At 40.9% G+C, this 16,227-nt stretch overlaps 1 protein-coding gene across 1 annotated transcript in view; it reads left to right on the forward strand.

Moving 5' to 3' along the window:
- Positions 1-16,227, forward strand: part of tox (thymocyte selection-associated high mobility group box) — a 50,972-nt gene that overhangs the window by 15,708 nt on the left and 19,037 nt on the right. Inside the window, exons 2-4 of the mRNA XM_031877445.1 lie at positions 1,008-1,073; positions 6,529-6,639; positions 13,578-13,862. Of these exons, the coding sequence (XP_031733305.1) occupies positions 1,008-1,073; positions 6,529-6,639; positions 13,578-13,862 (462 nt within the window). The remainder of the gene's footprint in view (positions 1-1,007; positions 1,074-6,528; positions 6,640-13,577; positions 13,863-16,227) is intronic.

Below are 16,227 nucleotides of genomic sequence, written 5' to 3' on the forward strand. Positions count from 1 at the left end.
AAGAATAAAAGCTTTATTGATGATGATGATGGCAACCAAAGGCCAAGAAACAAGCAACCCTTACTGCCGAGCACTGCAGTACACAGTAATGTAACAGTGGACAAAAAGTAAGCTTTATCATATCAGAAGGACACAACACTGACTGCTTTTAGTCACCTAAAGTGAATATGGGGTGGTGATATCAGTAGCTGTCTAGTGGGTTCCTCTGACATGCACTGCTGTCTGTAGTGTAGGACAAATACAAGCTCGTGGATGAAGGAGGAGAGGGAGGAAGAGTAGGGCAGATAAGAGATGGGAAATGAGGAAATAACAGCCCATACAGCATGCTAATAGGATTCATTGTGTGCCATGTCAAATATACAGTTGATGCTGATAGTATACAAGACAGCTAAATGATTGACACGTACACTGATGGATGACACTTTCCCACTGCACACTCAAAACCTGCTTACATTTTCAGCATGCATTACATTTTGTAAACAGATATAAATTGGTAGTTTACTGTATTTCTACATTAGCCGGTGTATTGATCGACCACTGTGAAGAGTCGAGAGTTATTCGGTTGCCTGTCATCCCATGTGGACAAGGTGAGGCTGCGAGCTTCTCTCTCTGATGTCAGTGATGTCATTATCCTGTTTCTTTTGTTTTTTGGGGGGGTCTCATTTATTAATGGTCCCCTATCAAAACTTGTCCTACTCAAAAGTGTGAAAGGGGAAAAAACACACCAATGCGTGACTATAAGCACGTATTTATCCTGACATCTGAGCTTCTATAGATTACGGATATCATCAATATATCCGTGCACAAGACTGATCTTTACTGGAAAACAGGGACGAGAGATTTACCAGCCGCCACAAGCAGGGTTTTCACCGTCTGAAGGAGATGGCACACCGTACTCTGTTACCTCCATCTCCACTTATTGTCTCCTTGCTGGCTGCTTGTCTGCTCGCTGTGTTTCATTCTAGTTTATTGACATTGTTGCTCTTGTGTTTTTTTGTTCTCTCCAGCTGGACGGGGACAACATGTTCCTGGGTATGCCAGAGCAAGGCCTTGACTATGCCTCAACCAATCAGGTTTGTGTTTACGTGTATATGTGTGTGTGTGTGTGTGTGTGTGTGTGTGTGTGTGTGTGTGTGTGTGTGTGTGTGTGTAAGAGACACACGGTGAGTGTCCTAAGAAGCCGGTCTTTTCTCCTCGTTTGTAATTGCACTGAGCGATTTTCTAAAGGGAACTAATTGCTTGGGAAAGTTCTGTATATTGTTATAACACTTTGTCAAAAGTGTAACAATCATTTGCAAACTTAAACAAATGTATGCCAGGTGTGCAATTAAGTGAATATTCATTTAATTATCAAGCAGTCATCACGCATGTCAAATCCATTTTTCACACTTGCATGGTTTTATAAGGAAATTACTTTAATATTGTCCCTTTGCTGATATGGTTAAAGGAAGATATTTCTGAATGGATGTGTTGCTGTTTAGTCCCTGCAGGGTGAGTCCATTGGCGGTTAGGGGTTTTCCAATACCTGTTAGCATTGAGCTATTAATTATTCCAGGACACTGAAATACAAACAGTGATACAATGTGATCTCTGAGGCCTCAATGCACTTCTTTCTATCGTTATTCTACTATCACAGGCCCGAGTTCTGATGAAGAGTCCTTAAACAGCACTCTGAACCCCGTTTCTCTTGCTCCTGTCACATTTGACTCTCTGTGCCCTCGTTTTTCACTGCAGTATAAAAGTAATTTACCTCTATAGGAATGGACCAATGATGGCTAGAAGTAGAGAGAACTCCAACGTTTATTTTGTGCAATAGAACACAGGTATAATACCATAAATCATAAAAAAAAGAAGAAACGCAAGTTGAATTTCTTTACTGATTTTTAGGAATTAGGAAAAAAATGGATCTTGTATAAACAACATTTTTTGGTGTTACAAATATCGGAAACAAAATGGAGGCTCCACGTGCTCTACATATGGAACTATTTACATTTCTTCAGCCTCCCTTGTCTTCTCCTCCCTGCTCTGTGTTCAGCAGTTCAGACATTTCACAGAGTTTTTGTCACGTGACTTGGTCTCAGCCAAGTCAATCATAGCTTCCCAGATACGCGGAGGAGCACAGAATTGAATGTTTTGTACAGAATCTGGTGAGACCAAACGCTTTATTTCTGGCTCAAATGTAAATGAGACATGTAGAATACAGTGATTTTGATGAACTAGCACTATTTTAAGCTTCAGATTTGGTTATTCTTCCTGATGGAAGCATTCGTCTCACATGATTTGTTCATGGACCATTGGAAATTTGAATAAACGATAATACAGATTCTGTCTATGATGAATGATGTCGTTTTAGCAATTAAAAAAAAAAAGAGACCATGTCTTTGAAACCCGCCGGCAGAATATTAGTAGACGGGAGAGAAAACACGCTGCCATTATGGCCATGTTGAGATTAAGTTACAGCGCAGTGCATTAATGATATTATTTTACAGACGATGTTTATTGATGCTGTCTTCATGACCCGCTGTGTCTTTGAGCTCACCTTTAGCTATTTCAGTCTTCACTTATTTCCAGTTGCGTCAAACCAACTTTTCCTCCCATCCTGTTCCACAAATCAATATCACTTACTGCTCTCGACTCTCTACACACAGACTGGAGCACTGTGTGGGGTTATTGAGTGCCGCAGACGTTTCTTATGAAAAGCAATTTGGGATGTTTGAATTAGAATAAGTTTGTTTTATGAAACTGTTAATATGTTTACATGAAATTTACCATTATTTGCCTTAAAACCAATAATAATCAAGTAATCAAATAATCAAGTGCAGAATTATACAATAATTGAATCTTTTCACTTATACTTTTAGTTTTAGTTTCTTGAACTGTTTCTTTTTGATAAAGGTTTGACAAAAAGAAGATCTGAATTTGATAAACAACTTTTATTATTCATAACTATGTGGTGTTTTTGTATTATTATTTATTGTTTTTATTATGTTCTGAACCCTAATCCTGTCAGTCCGAAATGATGCTCATGAGTCTGTGAACAAAGCTCAGTGAAATGCATCCAAGAAGCTCTCAAGACGGATTGAAATCCGAGACACATTCCAGCCAGATGTTGAAAACGTGTAAATGCATCCGTCTCTCCTCCGAGTCCTCTCAGAGTGTACCTATGTCGGTACGCGGTCTGTGGAATAGTCCACTCACCCACTGATCTACGGTCTGTCTCCTCTGTCTTCATGTTCACATAGCTAAAGTTACACTGAAATGATTATCTGATCCCTGATCAGCTCAAACATGGAATCAGTGAGACACACTACAGCTTTAATTCTGTCTCTTAAATGTAAACGACAGCAAAGTTCACAGAAAGAAAGTCTCTTCTCTTCCACTGTTTATTGCCCAAACTCATAAAACTGGGCTATTCAGTTGGAAATGTGGACGACATTTCTCAGCAGCCAATTAAAAGCCCTATTAAACATTAAACATTTGAAACAAATGCAAATCCATGTTAAGAAATGCAATTTGTACTCTTTCAATTTTGAAATACAAAATATATATTTTCACATCACAAAGTGCAGAAACAGGATCAAAAGTAGCTATGGATGCACAGAGACATAACCGGGGGCAATAGAGCGCCGCAGCGATGACGTATTTGTGGAGCTAACAGGAAGTTAGCATCGAACTGGTTCCCTCGACAAACAGCCGAGGGAAAATAAACTCCATGGCAAACACACCTTTATGATACGCATACGGTTTGTTCAGCAAGATAATCTTCACTGACTTCAAGACGAGGGAACAGGAAGTGCAACAAATGCTGACTCATTTCTAGGTTTTGGGACTCATTCCTGCAGCCCTTCATTGTTATCTTTTGTGACATATCTGACCCCGGCAAATCACAAAGTTCACAAACAAAATAAAACCATAACAAGTGACAATAACAGTAACCAGCAACACACACTCTCTCTCTCTACCAGTGTCTCTCTCTTCCCCCTCCCCTCGCCAACACACACACAGCAGAGCCCTTCAGATAGATAGTTTATTAACTAACTTCCCCTCTGTAGCCTATCATGGGCCACCAATAGAATAGACCCGTCGTGTGCCACTGAGCTGGGCTTCTGAACAGACTTCATCCTCATGCCTTTATTTCCACCAAGAAAAATGTACAGAAACTGATAAGAACAGAGAACTTTTGCTGAGACACATCATTAGTATATATGTTAAATGGTATTCAAAATTGTAGGATTCATACATTTATTTATAATTACATATTTATTTCCATATATATATATATATATATATATATATATATATATATATATATATTTTTAAATTCTAGAAACTGTTCTGAATGTCACAAATTAGTGCTGATTAAGGCTCCAGCCCCTCGAGATGCTAAACAGGATAAGACGTGTAGAGAATGGATACACGGGTGGAAATTTCCACCAGAGAACATTGCGTCCATTGCATTGAGTGAGCGATCAAGGTTTATGGTGTATGTACAGCTGTCGCGTTACGTCACCTCAGCGCGATGACCAAGGTATTAAAGATCAGCTGTTTTTAGATTCCTAAGCAACGGTCCCGGAACAGCGCTATGCAGCAAACAGAGTGTTTTATACGGCTGTGGGTGTAACTGCTTTCACTGTGGAAACCTCTAGAGATGTGTTTGTTAGTGCAGAATTACCTCACCGCCCAGCAAAGCCCATATTAATAAGAAAGACCATCAGAGATGCATTATTCATGGAGTACAGTGTAGAGAATAGTGTGTGGTATAGGCATCCATGTTTTGATGTTTTATTCATATTGCTGTGCCATAAGGAGACCGGGAGCGGTGTGAGGAATAAGAATTTATGGCTGAGTTATAGAAGTACCGTTGCTTCCATAAAGTCAGAGGTTGTTGTGATGAATGTGACCAATTTGAGTCCAGTGTGACCCTTCACTCTTGTCATTTCTTTTGAATTGTTAATGGAGCAGCAGTGTGTGATGTTACTGATCTCACCCTGAAGCACAAAGACAGCGGCTCGATGAAACGCTGGGCCTCATGCAGGATCCTGTTAGTACCCACTGAAGCCTTGGATTCACTCGTGTGTTCTTATTTTTATGTCTCCTCTTAGGTAAGAAGCTTTTTATGAGGGCAGTTTTACATAATAAGAAAAAAAAACATCTTGTTTTTCAAAGTCCACAAATTGTTTGTCCAGTGCAAGGAAACAAGTTTAAAATTTGAGGGACATGAAAAAAAAAACACATGAATATCTGATCAAATGTATGTTATTGTATGTTTACAGTAATTCTAATGATTGGATTATTAAAGAGATACTACCTTTGAACTCACTAAGACTATAAAAAGCCTTGGGTGGTATTGGGTGCGTTTAGCTTACAAACCACTAGATGCTTTTTGATTTGTACACCAGTACTGACACTCACATGTTTACCGCTGAAGTTCTTCTTTTCCAGCCTCTTTTGTTTTTGCTGCCATCCCTCAGTATCAGTATTTGCACACGGCTCAACACCTGCCCTTGTGTAGTGTTTAGGAGCCGATTTGGATGGTTCAGAACGTTTGGTGCGTCTGGAGTTGACTTCTCTTATCAGAAAGTTAAGAGAAATTTAAGAGAACGTTGCTGCATGAGGCCAATCGTCTTATTTAGTCACTAATATACAAACTAAATATATTTGTTTAATCCGTACAAAGAACAATGCAAAACAAGCATCTTGGATGTTATAGGGAGTGACGAGCTGGACCGTTTGTTGGCCTGCTGCAGTGACTTCCTGGAGCCTCCGCTGGATGCCTGAAACACAACCCTGATACCAGTCTTTATGCTAAGCTAAGCTAACCAGCAACTGGCTCCAGGTTCATATGTAATGGGTAGATATGAGAGTAGTATTGATCTATTCATCTGATTCCCGGCACAAAAGCAAATACGCGTATTTCCCAAATATTGAACATTTCCTTTAATCAATATCGAGCCTGCTCATCTTAACAGAGCTGCTCACTGGTTGTGGTTGTAGTGGGAGGCTGTATGGATATTAATACGTTCAAAAAGAAAAGAGTGAACGACACTAAAGTAAAATATGAACTAACTAGCCTGTTGTGCCAGTGTTGTTATGTGCTCCCGCTGTTTCTGTTTGTCTTTCTTCCTTCATTGCAGCTGTATCTTCATGTAACCTTCTCTTATCAGGGATTAGCTGTGGAGGGAATGAACAAGCAATTTATTTACAGCCTGTCCCTCTTATCTCGTTCCTTCTCTAAATAGCTCTCCGACTCTCTCTCTTTCTTTCAGTCAACTCCGTTCAGTTAGTTGGTGTTTAAGAAAAAGCAATATCGGCCAACAATAAAGATAAAATATCATTTTGACCCGTGTGTGTGTGTGTGTGTGTGTGTGTGTGTGTATGTGTGTGTGTGTGTGAGCGAGCGAGGGCTTGTGTAGAATCTCTCTCGCTCTGTCCTTGTTCTGCTCAGTGACCTTTTCATTTGACCTTTGACCCTTCCCTGGCCCCTGCATCCATTTGAACCGTTGTTTGTCTCTGTTGTTCTTCCCACAGTTCCGTGTGCCACAGCCCCCTCACCCTCTCAGCAAGGTGACGCCACCCAACCAGCCCTCCCAGCACTGGAGGAGGGACACACACATGGCCGACTCACATCGTCTGCCCTGGGTAAATGCACACACACACTTTTATAACACTGAAACTCACACATAAACACGGAGTTTAAATGGGCAAACAACTGTGGCAAATACAGCAACAGTGTTGTTTATGTATTTATGCAGTTCTAGTGTGACCTGCAGCACCTGATACACAGGTAAGGAACATATCTGTAGCAGCAGTTTAGACATGTCGTTGTTTACATCCTAAACCTCTATTGAGGGTTTTGTACGTCTGTCGTGATATTTTATAACATCATCAACCTAATAAAAGGGGGGAAAAAGGTTTTTATAAATGTAACTTATGGTGCTGTTAGATTGCTGCTCGACCACTCCGTTAATACACGCGTGTGTGCAGCAAGCGGGAGAGCCAACGGTTGACCACAGTGAAAACACAGAACTTCTGCACAGTTGTCGATAAAGATCAGGCTACGCTAAACCCTGTAGTGGCAACGTAGGATTGATTCTGACTTGCAATACTCCATAATAGTTGTGAAGTCCGAATTTAATGAAAAAAGATTGATTTAATCATTTTCAAAATCCACAACGTGTTTTTATCTCACGCAATATTCTGCTTCAATCCATATTTGCTTGTGTTTAGCCTTTCTTAACTTAATGAGAGATGACACTCTTAAATTCATGTTACGCCCTAAACACACCTGTTATTAATAAGGAGACTAAATAAGTCTCTTTTGCCTTACTTTGCGTCCAGATTATGTGCTGTTTAATTAGCAAAAGTGGAGTTGTACATGCCCTAAATGTGCTATCGGCATGCGGTTTAGACCACGCGCAATAGATAGTTTAAATAGGGCCCTGTGTATGTTTATGTGGTGTTACTTTGCTCTCCTGTTGGTGGGACAAGCTGACGTTTATAGAACTTGTTTGATAATGACTGAACAGTTCCTCTAGTGGAGTATCTGTAGTCTGCACAGAACCTACGTTAACACCCTCTGACGACAAAATTGACATCACCCCCGCGAAAGTATAACTTTGGCTTTACAAGTCAGTTCCATGACCACTACATGAACATCTCAAAAAGGTGTGCGGCTTTTGCAAAAGAGCCATTTTACTCGTCTGGTTTTGTGGTTGTGCCATGAAGTTTTTACAGGACCTATGATTTGTAACTGTGATTTGTGTAGGGCACATTTGACCTGGTATGAGCAGCACAAATCAGTTATGATTCATATGAAATATGTGCTGTGCTGCTCAATCATTACATCCTCAGCTCTCATATATGTGCATTGTGATGCCTATTACAGTAAAATAGTTTTTATGTTCCTTAAACATGGCCCCCGACATATCCATGGATTATTATCCCGTGTGAGTGGGGCCACCAAAATAGTTGGAGGAAATCCCCCCCAGCTCTCACCCACACGCAACATACACTCACACATGTATCTTACACATTCTTTTTACGTTACTGAGCGAACAAACAATAAAAAAATCATCATTCATCAAACTCATACTGTACCTTCTGTGTGAGTGTGTCTGTCTGTCTGTTAGGCTAATCAGCATTTAGAATGCATTCAAAGTTTACTATGATGTAATTCTGAGACAATCAGCGAGAATATGGGCTATTTCTATATAGTTATTCTTAATACTTGTCATCGGGTCTAATTCCGTACAAACATCAGACGAAACGGGTTCATCAGAAACTCCTTCAGCTCAGACACCAGCAGGGTTCCCAGCAGCCACATTACCACCGAGGACGGACTCACATCTGGCTTCTCTGCAGCCTTCGACCTGTCATTCACCTGCTGCAGTAAAATGAGAGGTTTCTAAAGGGACGCTGGTGTTTGGAAACACTACCACTTTTGTCCACAGGGACTGCCAGAATCACCACAGAATGAATCTCCTGCTTCCCAGAAGAGGGACCATAATGGTGAAGAGATAGGGAAGACTTAGGTAATCATTGCAGCTGTTTAAGTACACAGACGTTACTCTTCAAGACGATATTCAAATCATCAGATCCACAACTACTGTATGTGACACAATATAACACACAAATGAAAGAGCATACAGCAGTTTGCAGCAAATTGGCCCAGATTTCTCAAATCTCTCTTTTTAAAGATGCATTTAAAACAATATATGAATTTGTGCAGAGCATTTAAATATACCAGCTATCCTGATAAGTTAATATTTAGAGATTGATATGCACATTTTGTACATAAATAGTCCCTGAAAATGCAGAAGTTAAAATACATTTTCATTTTAGACTATTCTAATCCAATCTAATTTAACGACTATTAATGCCCCTCCTAGAGACATTAGATCACCATTCTATAGAAACTAATGTTGATGGTCACACGTTACTCATGTCCAACAGACATTATGTGTTTTTTCATATTGTATGAAACAGTCATGAACATGGAGTTGTGAGAAGTGTGTAATGTGAACACAACATGTGTGAAAGGACTTTAATCCTGACTACATTAGTCTCTGTAGAAGCTCCCAGAGCTCAGGGAACAGGCTATTGTACTGACATGAATGGGAGAGGAGAGAAAGAGAGGGGGGGGGGAGAGAAAGGGAGAGGGAGAGGAGGAGAGAGGGAGAGGAGGAGAGAGAGGGAGAGAGAGAGAGAGGGAGAGGGAGAGAGAGAAGGGAAGGGGGGAGAGAAGGAGGGGGGGAGGGAGAGAGGGGGGGGAGGGGGGGAAGAGAGAGAGGAGGAGAGGGAGAGAGAGAGAGGGGGGGAGAGAGGAGGGGAGAGAGAAAAAGAGAGGGGGGAGAGGGGGGGAGAGAGAGGGAGAGATAATTTATTCAGAACTTGAAGAAATGATAGAGGGAGTAGACGAGGGGGGAGAGGGAGGCAGACAACAGACAGTGTAATTTATGCAGAGCGCTGAGCTCCAACAGGACACTGTTTCTGAGAAACACACTGTTGGACTTGTTGTTGTGAGGACCAGATAAACACGGTGTAGTCAGCATATTGTTGGATACACATGACAGAAACACATGAAGCAAGAGAAAGTTAAAACTACATTTGTGATCGTAGAATAGGACTTAACAAGAATGCAAAGAAATATACGGCTCCATTTACCCCTGACCTGTAGTGATATGTGACGCAGTAATATTGTGATCTGCACTACATACATGTGCCTTTAGTGATCCGATGATAGTTGGATAGCACATAAACATCGGTGTAATTGTATGGGAGCAAACAATGGCCCTAAAGGTTTGAGTCTCATAGAGCACTTCACCGTTGTCAATATAAACCTTCCCAACATGTCCCAGTTCATTTCCTGTTGCAGTGTATGTGAATGACATCAGCTGACAGGAAGTAAACATGGAAACGGTTGCCTAACAATGCAATTCTGTTGAAAACGGTCTATAAGCAACTGATCGATTGCTTATCTTGACGGAAAATCCCAGATTGCACGTCTTGAATTTTAGGATCTGAATTGGAAAAAGCTAATTTGAGCAGCCAGATGTTTTTGGACTTGAGTTGAGTTGTACTTGGAGTTGAGCAGACAGGAATACAGACTACATAAATCCGGATTGATGGTTTTTATAGTAAAATATTACAGTGCTGTAACTTCAGCAGTACTTACATTTCAACATCAATATTTTAGTAGTGTTTAAATTTCACAAGGAAGTATTCAGTAGCTTATAAGATTCAGACATGTTTAAGACATTAGAACTTTACTGATGGTCTACTGAATCAAAAGCATCCTCAGGACCCTGATGATGATGATGATGATGGTGGTGGTGGTTGAAGTGACCTCCAGTTTGCATACAGTATGTGGAGGGAGGCTGTGTAGCACTATACACAGGCTGGTTCTAGTTGCAGGAGAACTACTTGGAACTACTTGGGCGCTAGTCGCATGTCGATGTGTCCTTGAGCAAGACACTTAACCCCAAAATTGCTCCCGTAGGCACAGCGCCTACGGTGTAGAAATGTGATAGAATCTGAATTGTAAGTCGCTTTGGATAAAAGCGTCTGCTAAATGGCTGGAATGTAATGTAATGAAGAGGACAACAGGGAAAATGCAGACTGCATTCCTAACTTAGAAGCTAAAGTTACATGTCCTGATGTCTGTTGTACATCCCTTTAATTACGCCACCCAATCCACATGTCAGTCAATTTAGTAGTCACGGAGAATACAAAAGATACTTTTGTGTTGCATTATGGGAAGTGTCGTATTCAATGTTTTTAGAGCTTGATCCATATCAGGGACTATCTGTGATATCTGAGCCTCTGCTGCACCAGTCATTTCTTTAATTAACTTAATGGCTGAACTGTCCCTTTAATATATTATTAAGTTATTTTTAATCGTGATTCGTTGTGGGATTATGTAGACTTAAAAGATCAGGCTGGTGTTATTCTTTATTTTTATTATTTTTATCAAACTCAGCCACAATCCCATTGGTTAAAAATGGCTTTTTTTATTTTGGATAAAAAAAAAAAGTCTCAGTTATTTCCTGAAACAGCTGAACATTGCTGATTTTGTTTGGGACTACTTTCAGTCGCAGATTAATGTTCTGTACATGTTGTGCTCCAGTTACAGCAGCTCAAAATATGCTACAGTGTATAGATGAACTGATGCATATCAGAATGCAGGCAGAGATTTAACTACATTGACATACAATCACATGCTGTACCTGCTTCAAGCCATCTCCAGCGTCCCTACACCAAAAGAAATCTCAAAAGTGCAATTTCTCTTTGGGATGAATAAAGTTCTATCTATCTGTACATCTACTGTGTATGTCGGCAGCTCCACACACAACGTTGCCCGAAATAATTGCATTTGCAGTCTTCAAAATGCGCGGCAGCAGTATCATCATAACATATGTTGGTGACACCTCAAACATCACTTCATGTCAGACTGCGGTGTGGGAGCCTTGGTAGCAGAAGGGTTAACAGTACATGCAGTACAAACGCAACATCGCTGCTTCTATTCCAGCTCTGGGACCTTTGTTGCATGTCATACTGCTCTCTCTCTCTTTCCCATTTCTACACTGTCATCTGTCTAATAAGTACAAAAAATGAAGTGTGAGCTGACAGTAAAGTTACCTAAAGGACCAGTCTACACTTCTATTGTGAAGAATTTACAGGGAAATGTGTTTATAACCGAATTAGCAGCTGTTAATAAAAACAAGTCTACTAAAACTGTAGGGAGGAAGAATAAGCAGCAAAAATAAAGGTGGACTTTTATTGTGAAGAATTAACAGGAAATAAAATGTGTTCATTCCAGGCGGCAACCACCGGTTCTGAAAAGTGAAGCCAAAGCTTCATCTCTTAAACCTGCATTCTCTCTACTGACCACCAGGGGGCGACTCCTCTGGGTGTATAGAAGTCTATGAGAAAATGACTCTACTTCTCTCTTGATTTATTACCTCAGTAAACATTGTAAACATGAGTTTATGGTCTCAATCTCTAGTTTCAAGTCTTCTTCAATACAGCATGATGTTCATTTAGTAAATTATGGTCCATTTAGAGTCAAACAGACCATAAAGCAGGGTATGCTTTAGGGTGGGGCTGCACAGTGATTGACATCTCGCTAACGCTGCAAGAGCTGTATACTCTACAGACCTCTGCAGTCCAAATATGGTAACATCCGCTCACTGGTTGCAAAAATCTAAAAGCTCTAAAACTGCTACGACTACCTCCACTTTAAGAAGTGGAGGTTATATACAGTCGATGAATGTCGACCACAGTCGATCCAGTGCTCATCCGCAGCTCCTTTGATTACCAAATACATCCGATCACAAAAGTCACATTGAACAGACAAGTGTAACCACGGACTGTTCCTTCAAATTAAGAGCATGTGAACGCAAATGTGGCTGCTGGTTGAAGGATCAGCACTAAAGTGAGATGTGTTGAGCGGGCTGCTGACACATCAGATGCATTCCACCGTTCCAAGTGTACCGACACTCTCGGTCTCCTTCCCGTTGTGGCTTTTAAAAGCACTGAAGGAGGGAAACATTTAGGTTAGAAATGGATCCCTGGGAATCAACAATGCAAAGGGAGATAATGGGAGGCATTCTTTAGTGGATGGAGTGCAAGGTGTGAGCATTTCCCATATTTTCTGTTTCCTACACTTTATAGAAAGGGCCAAACTAACATAGTGAGCGCACACATCACATGCTCTGCTCCTAACTCATCACTCAGCTCACAAGTCACGCAACTCATAACTCAACGCTGCATATTGGGTTTGAGATAGAGTAGAAGAGAGAGAGATGAAAGAGAAATTGAGGATGAGCGGAGAAGAGCGAGAGGGCAAAAGAGGGCTGGAGGAGAAGGGACGGCGAGAGATGAAGAGCCAAAGAGAAGGAGAGGGAGAGACTGGTGTGGCTAGCCAAGCAGAAAAGGCTGTCAGTCTCCATAAAAGATCTCCTCTGTCAGATTAGTATGAGAGGGCTTCTCTCTCTCTCTCTCTCTCTCTCTCTCTCTCTCACTCTTCTTCTCCTGCGTGATTCTCTCACTCCATTTCCCTCATTTGTCTTCGCTCTCGGAATAATTTATTATCATATAAGGCTGCCGCTGGTTTTCTTTTTGCGCGTCAGATTAGCGCTGATATATATATTTTACACACTGTGTATTCTCTCAGTTAAAAGGAGGCTTGTACACATAAACAACTGTGTTGTTCTGCTGCTGAATGATTTTGGGAATATCATTAGTGATCATTAGTTGTTGACAGGAGCTCTGGGCTGAGGAAGAATGACATCATGACACAACACAGAGACTAGATTCAGTATTGTGGGGGGGGGGGGGGGGGGGGTGATGGGCATCTCTTCCATCTATTATATCTGACAGTGATGTTTCACCACACTTTGGTCTCTTTTAGTCCCGCATGTAGTCCCGCCGAAGGCGACATCGCCCGTCCTCCCACCTCTACCACGTTTCTCCTAAACCTGACTTTGTCCAATCAGTGAAGACGACATTTAAAAAGTTTACCTTTCCAGGTGCCTTTAATTGCATTGTCTCTCTCTCTCTCTCCTGTCTATCTTCAGTCCTACTCAGTGGGCGCTTTGGGCGATGAGGACTTCAACATCCCTCCCATCACTCCCCCCACCCTGCCAGATCACATGCTGCCCCCCCACCTCCCCCATGATTCCCGCTCTGGACCGTACCACCCTCTGGACAACCCCTCCAGCTCCGCTCCACACCACCCCTACCAGCTGCAGGGCATGGATCTGCCCGGTATGCCCGGCAACCAAGACGGGGCTGCTATGTTGAACCAAGATGGCCGCACCTTCAGTCCGGATGGCGGCCCAATGACCAGCACACTGTCCGTGGTGAGTGCTCACACATGATCGCACGTATTAATGATTATTTAGCTTTAGCAATGAATGAGGAAACAGCATGCAGTCACATTCTGAAGGTGGATTTATATACATGACATCTGCTAACCCACTACATAAGTGAGGGCAGCTGCAGCTCAAAGGCCCTGCTCACCCACACAGATCTTTATAACAGTACTTTCTGATTACACCTTGGTTTTAGGCTTAAAGAGAGTTTAGCGCCACAAAAAAACAACCCAGAACATTTGAATATGCAAATATTGTTCATTTTAAAGTTTGTCTGCTGACTCCTACCTTTCTGAAAGTCCATTGCTAAGGCCTTTACACACCGGGGGCGTTTTTTCATGCGATTAATTCGCAGTTTCACACAAATTGCGGATATTACGTAATGAAAATACAACATACTGGGTTTTTATGTTTCAGAACAAGGCAGATTTTTCTGAGCTTCAGCACCGCGAATAAAGGCATCAACGAATCACGTTGTTGAGAACAAGTTGAGTTGCGTCGCTATTTATGAAACAACAACACGGGGGCTGTGTTCAACCAAGATGGCAAACTTTATTCTGGTTTCAACATTGACAAAGCCAGCGCAGACCAGATCCTCCTTCTGTTCTTACATTTTTACAATAGAGACATAAAGTGTTGTTTATCAGTCATCAGTCAAGTTGTGAATGAAGGCTGTTAGTGTGCAGCATGTGCACTGGAGTAGGGCGAGGCAATATGGCTTATAAATAATGTCTCGATATTTTGAGATCATGCCGCGATATATCTGTTTTATGTAACACTTTGATGCCTATGATCATCTGAGGTGATGTACTGTGATATGATATCAGATTGTGACTTGACTTCTTGACTAATTATTCACACAAGTTTTATTTGATGTATTATCTAATATGTATATTGCCTTTATTTATTTATTCATACATATATAGATATATATATATATATATATATATTAATGCATGTATTTTTGTAAATGTATTTGTTAATATAATTGACTGATTGACTTATTCAATGAGTGTAGAGTTGCTTTTCAGGGTCACAGGAAGGTTGCTTTTATTTTGAAGTCAGTACTCTTACCGTAATGCCCAGTATACATGTACCGCAAAACAACATGAGGGCCAGAGCGAGAGAAGCATAACGCTAAAGTGAGTCTCAAGCCGGCGGCTTAAAGAACATAATTTGTACCCACGTTTTCGCAATATAGTCATTTATACATCCCACGTAGAACATGCCTCAATACATGGAGTATATTTCATATATCTCCCACTGGAGGTTTGAAGTTTCCACTTCACACTTACTCTGCACAGTGCATCATTCTGCTCAGTGAAGGTTGGCTTTAAATGAATGATAACAATGAAAGATAGACAGTTTGTTTTCAGACTCCAGCAGACTTTGTGCATCTGAGCACACATCTGAAATAGATATAAGTTTTACAAGTTCATTTATTTAAAACTTAATTTCATGAGACCATGATTCATTCAAGACTTTTTCCAGTCACCAAATGTTCTTAATCTTTACAGGAGCTGCCTCATGGTGATGTTCGCTAAGATAAATATTGCTTCATGTTTTGCTGAGCAGGAGCAGTAAAAGTGATTCAGTGGGAAAAGCAAGTTAATGTGCAAATCACCTTTCAAATTCAGAGGCAATTTACAAGATTTACAGCACTTAATGCAAAGAAATACATTCTGAAAAACATTTACAAATACAATGAAGAGTACAACACTTAAATAGCAACAAGATACTATTGCACATAAAACAGACCAGGAATACAGTTTCAGTGCAGTTAGAGGACAGAGATTGCTTCTCTCAAATTCAAGAAAGGAAATAAACGCAGGAGAGAAATGAATCAAGGGCACAGGAGACCAGAAGAGTGTGAAGTATATTTGGCTGCTGTCATTTCAGATGCAGTACTCCTTCATGGATTTACCATTGGTCCTTTATGGCTGTCATGTTTTATGTATTTCTCCTTGGAAACTTGACTAAGCGTCTTGTTTTTCTATTAACACCCTTTCTCACACTTAAAAACCAGGGTTGGTAATCTTCAAAAACATTTTTGATATTTCTGCTGAAATTCTCTTTAAGTCCCGACAGCAATCAATAAATGAAATGCTTTGACAGAAAAAAGAAAAACACTCAGTATCTGTATCTGTGGCTGTCGCATGACCGTAATAAGTTTGTCCAATCATTGCATTCGGAAGGAATGCAATGATTGGACAAGCTACCTACCTGTCTGTCTGCCTACCTGTCTGCCTACCTGTCTACCTACCTGTCTGTCTACCTGTCTGTCTGCCTGTCTGTCTACCTGTCTGCCTACCTGTCTGTCTACCTGTCTGCCTACCTGTCTGTCTACCTGTCT

This window comes from Anarrhichthys ocellatus, unplaced genomic scaffold (assembly GCF_004355925.1).
Source record: "Anarrhichthys ocellatus isolate YVR2014 unplaced genomic scaffold, GSC_Weel_1.0 scaffold137, whole genome shotgun sequence".
Lineage (NCBI taxonomy): Eukaryota > Metazoa > Chordata > Actinopteri > Perciformes > Anarhichadidae > Anarrhichthys > Anarrhichthys ocellatus.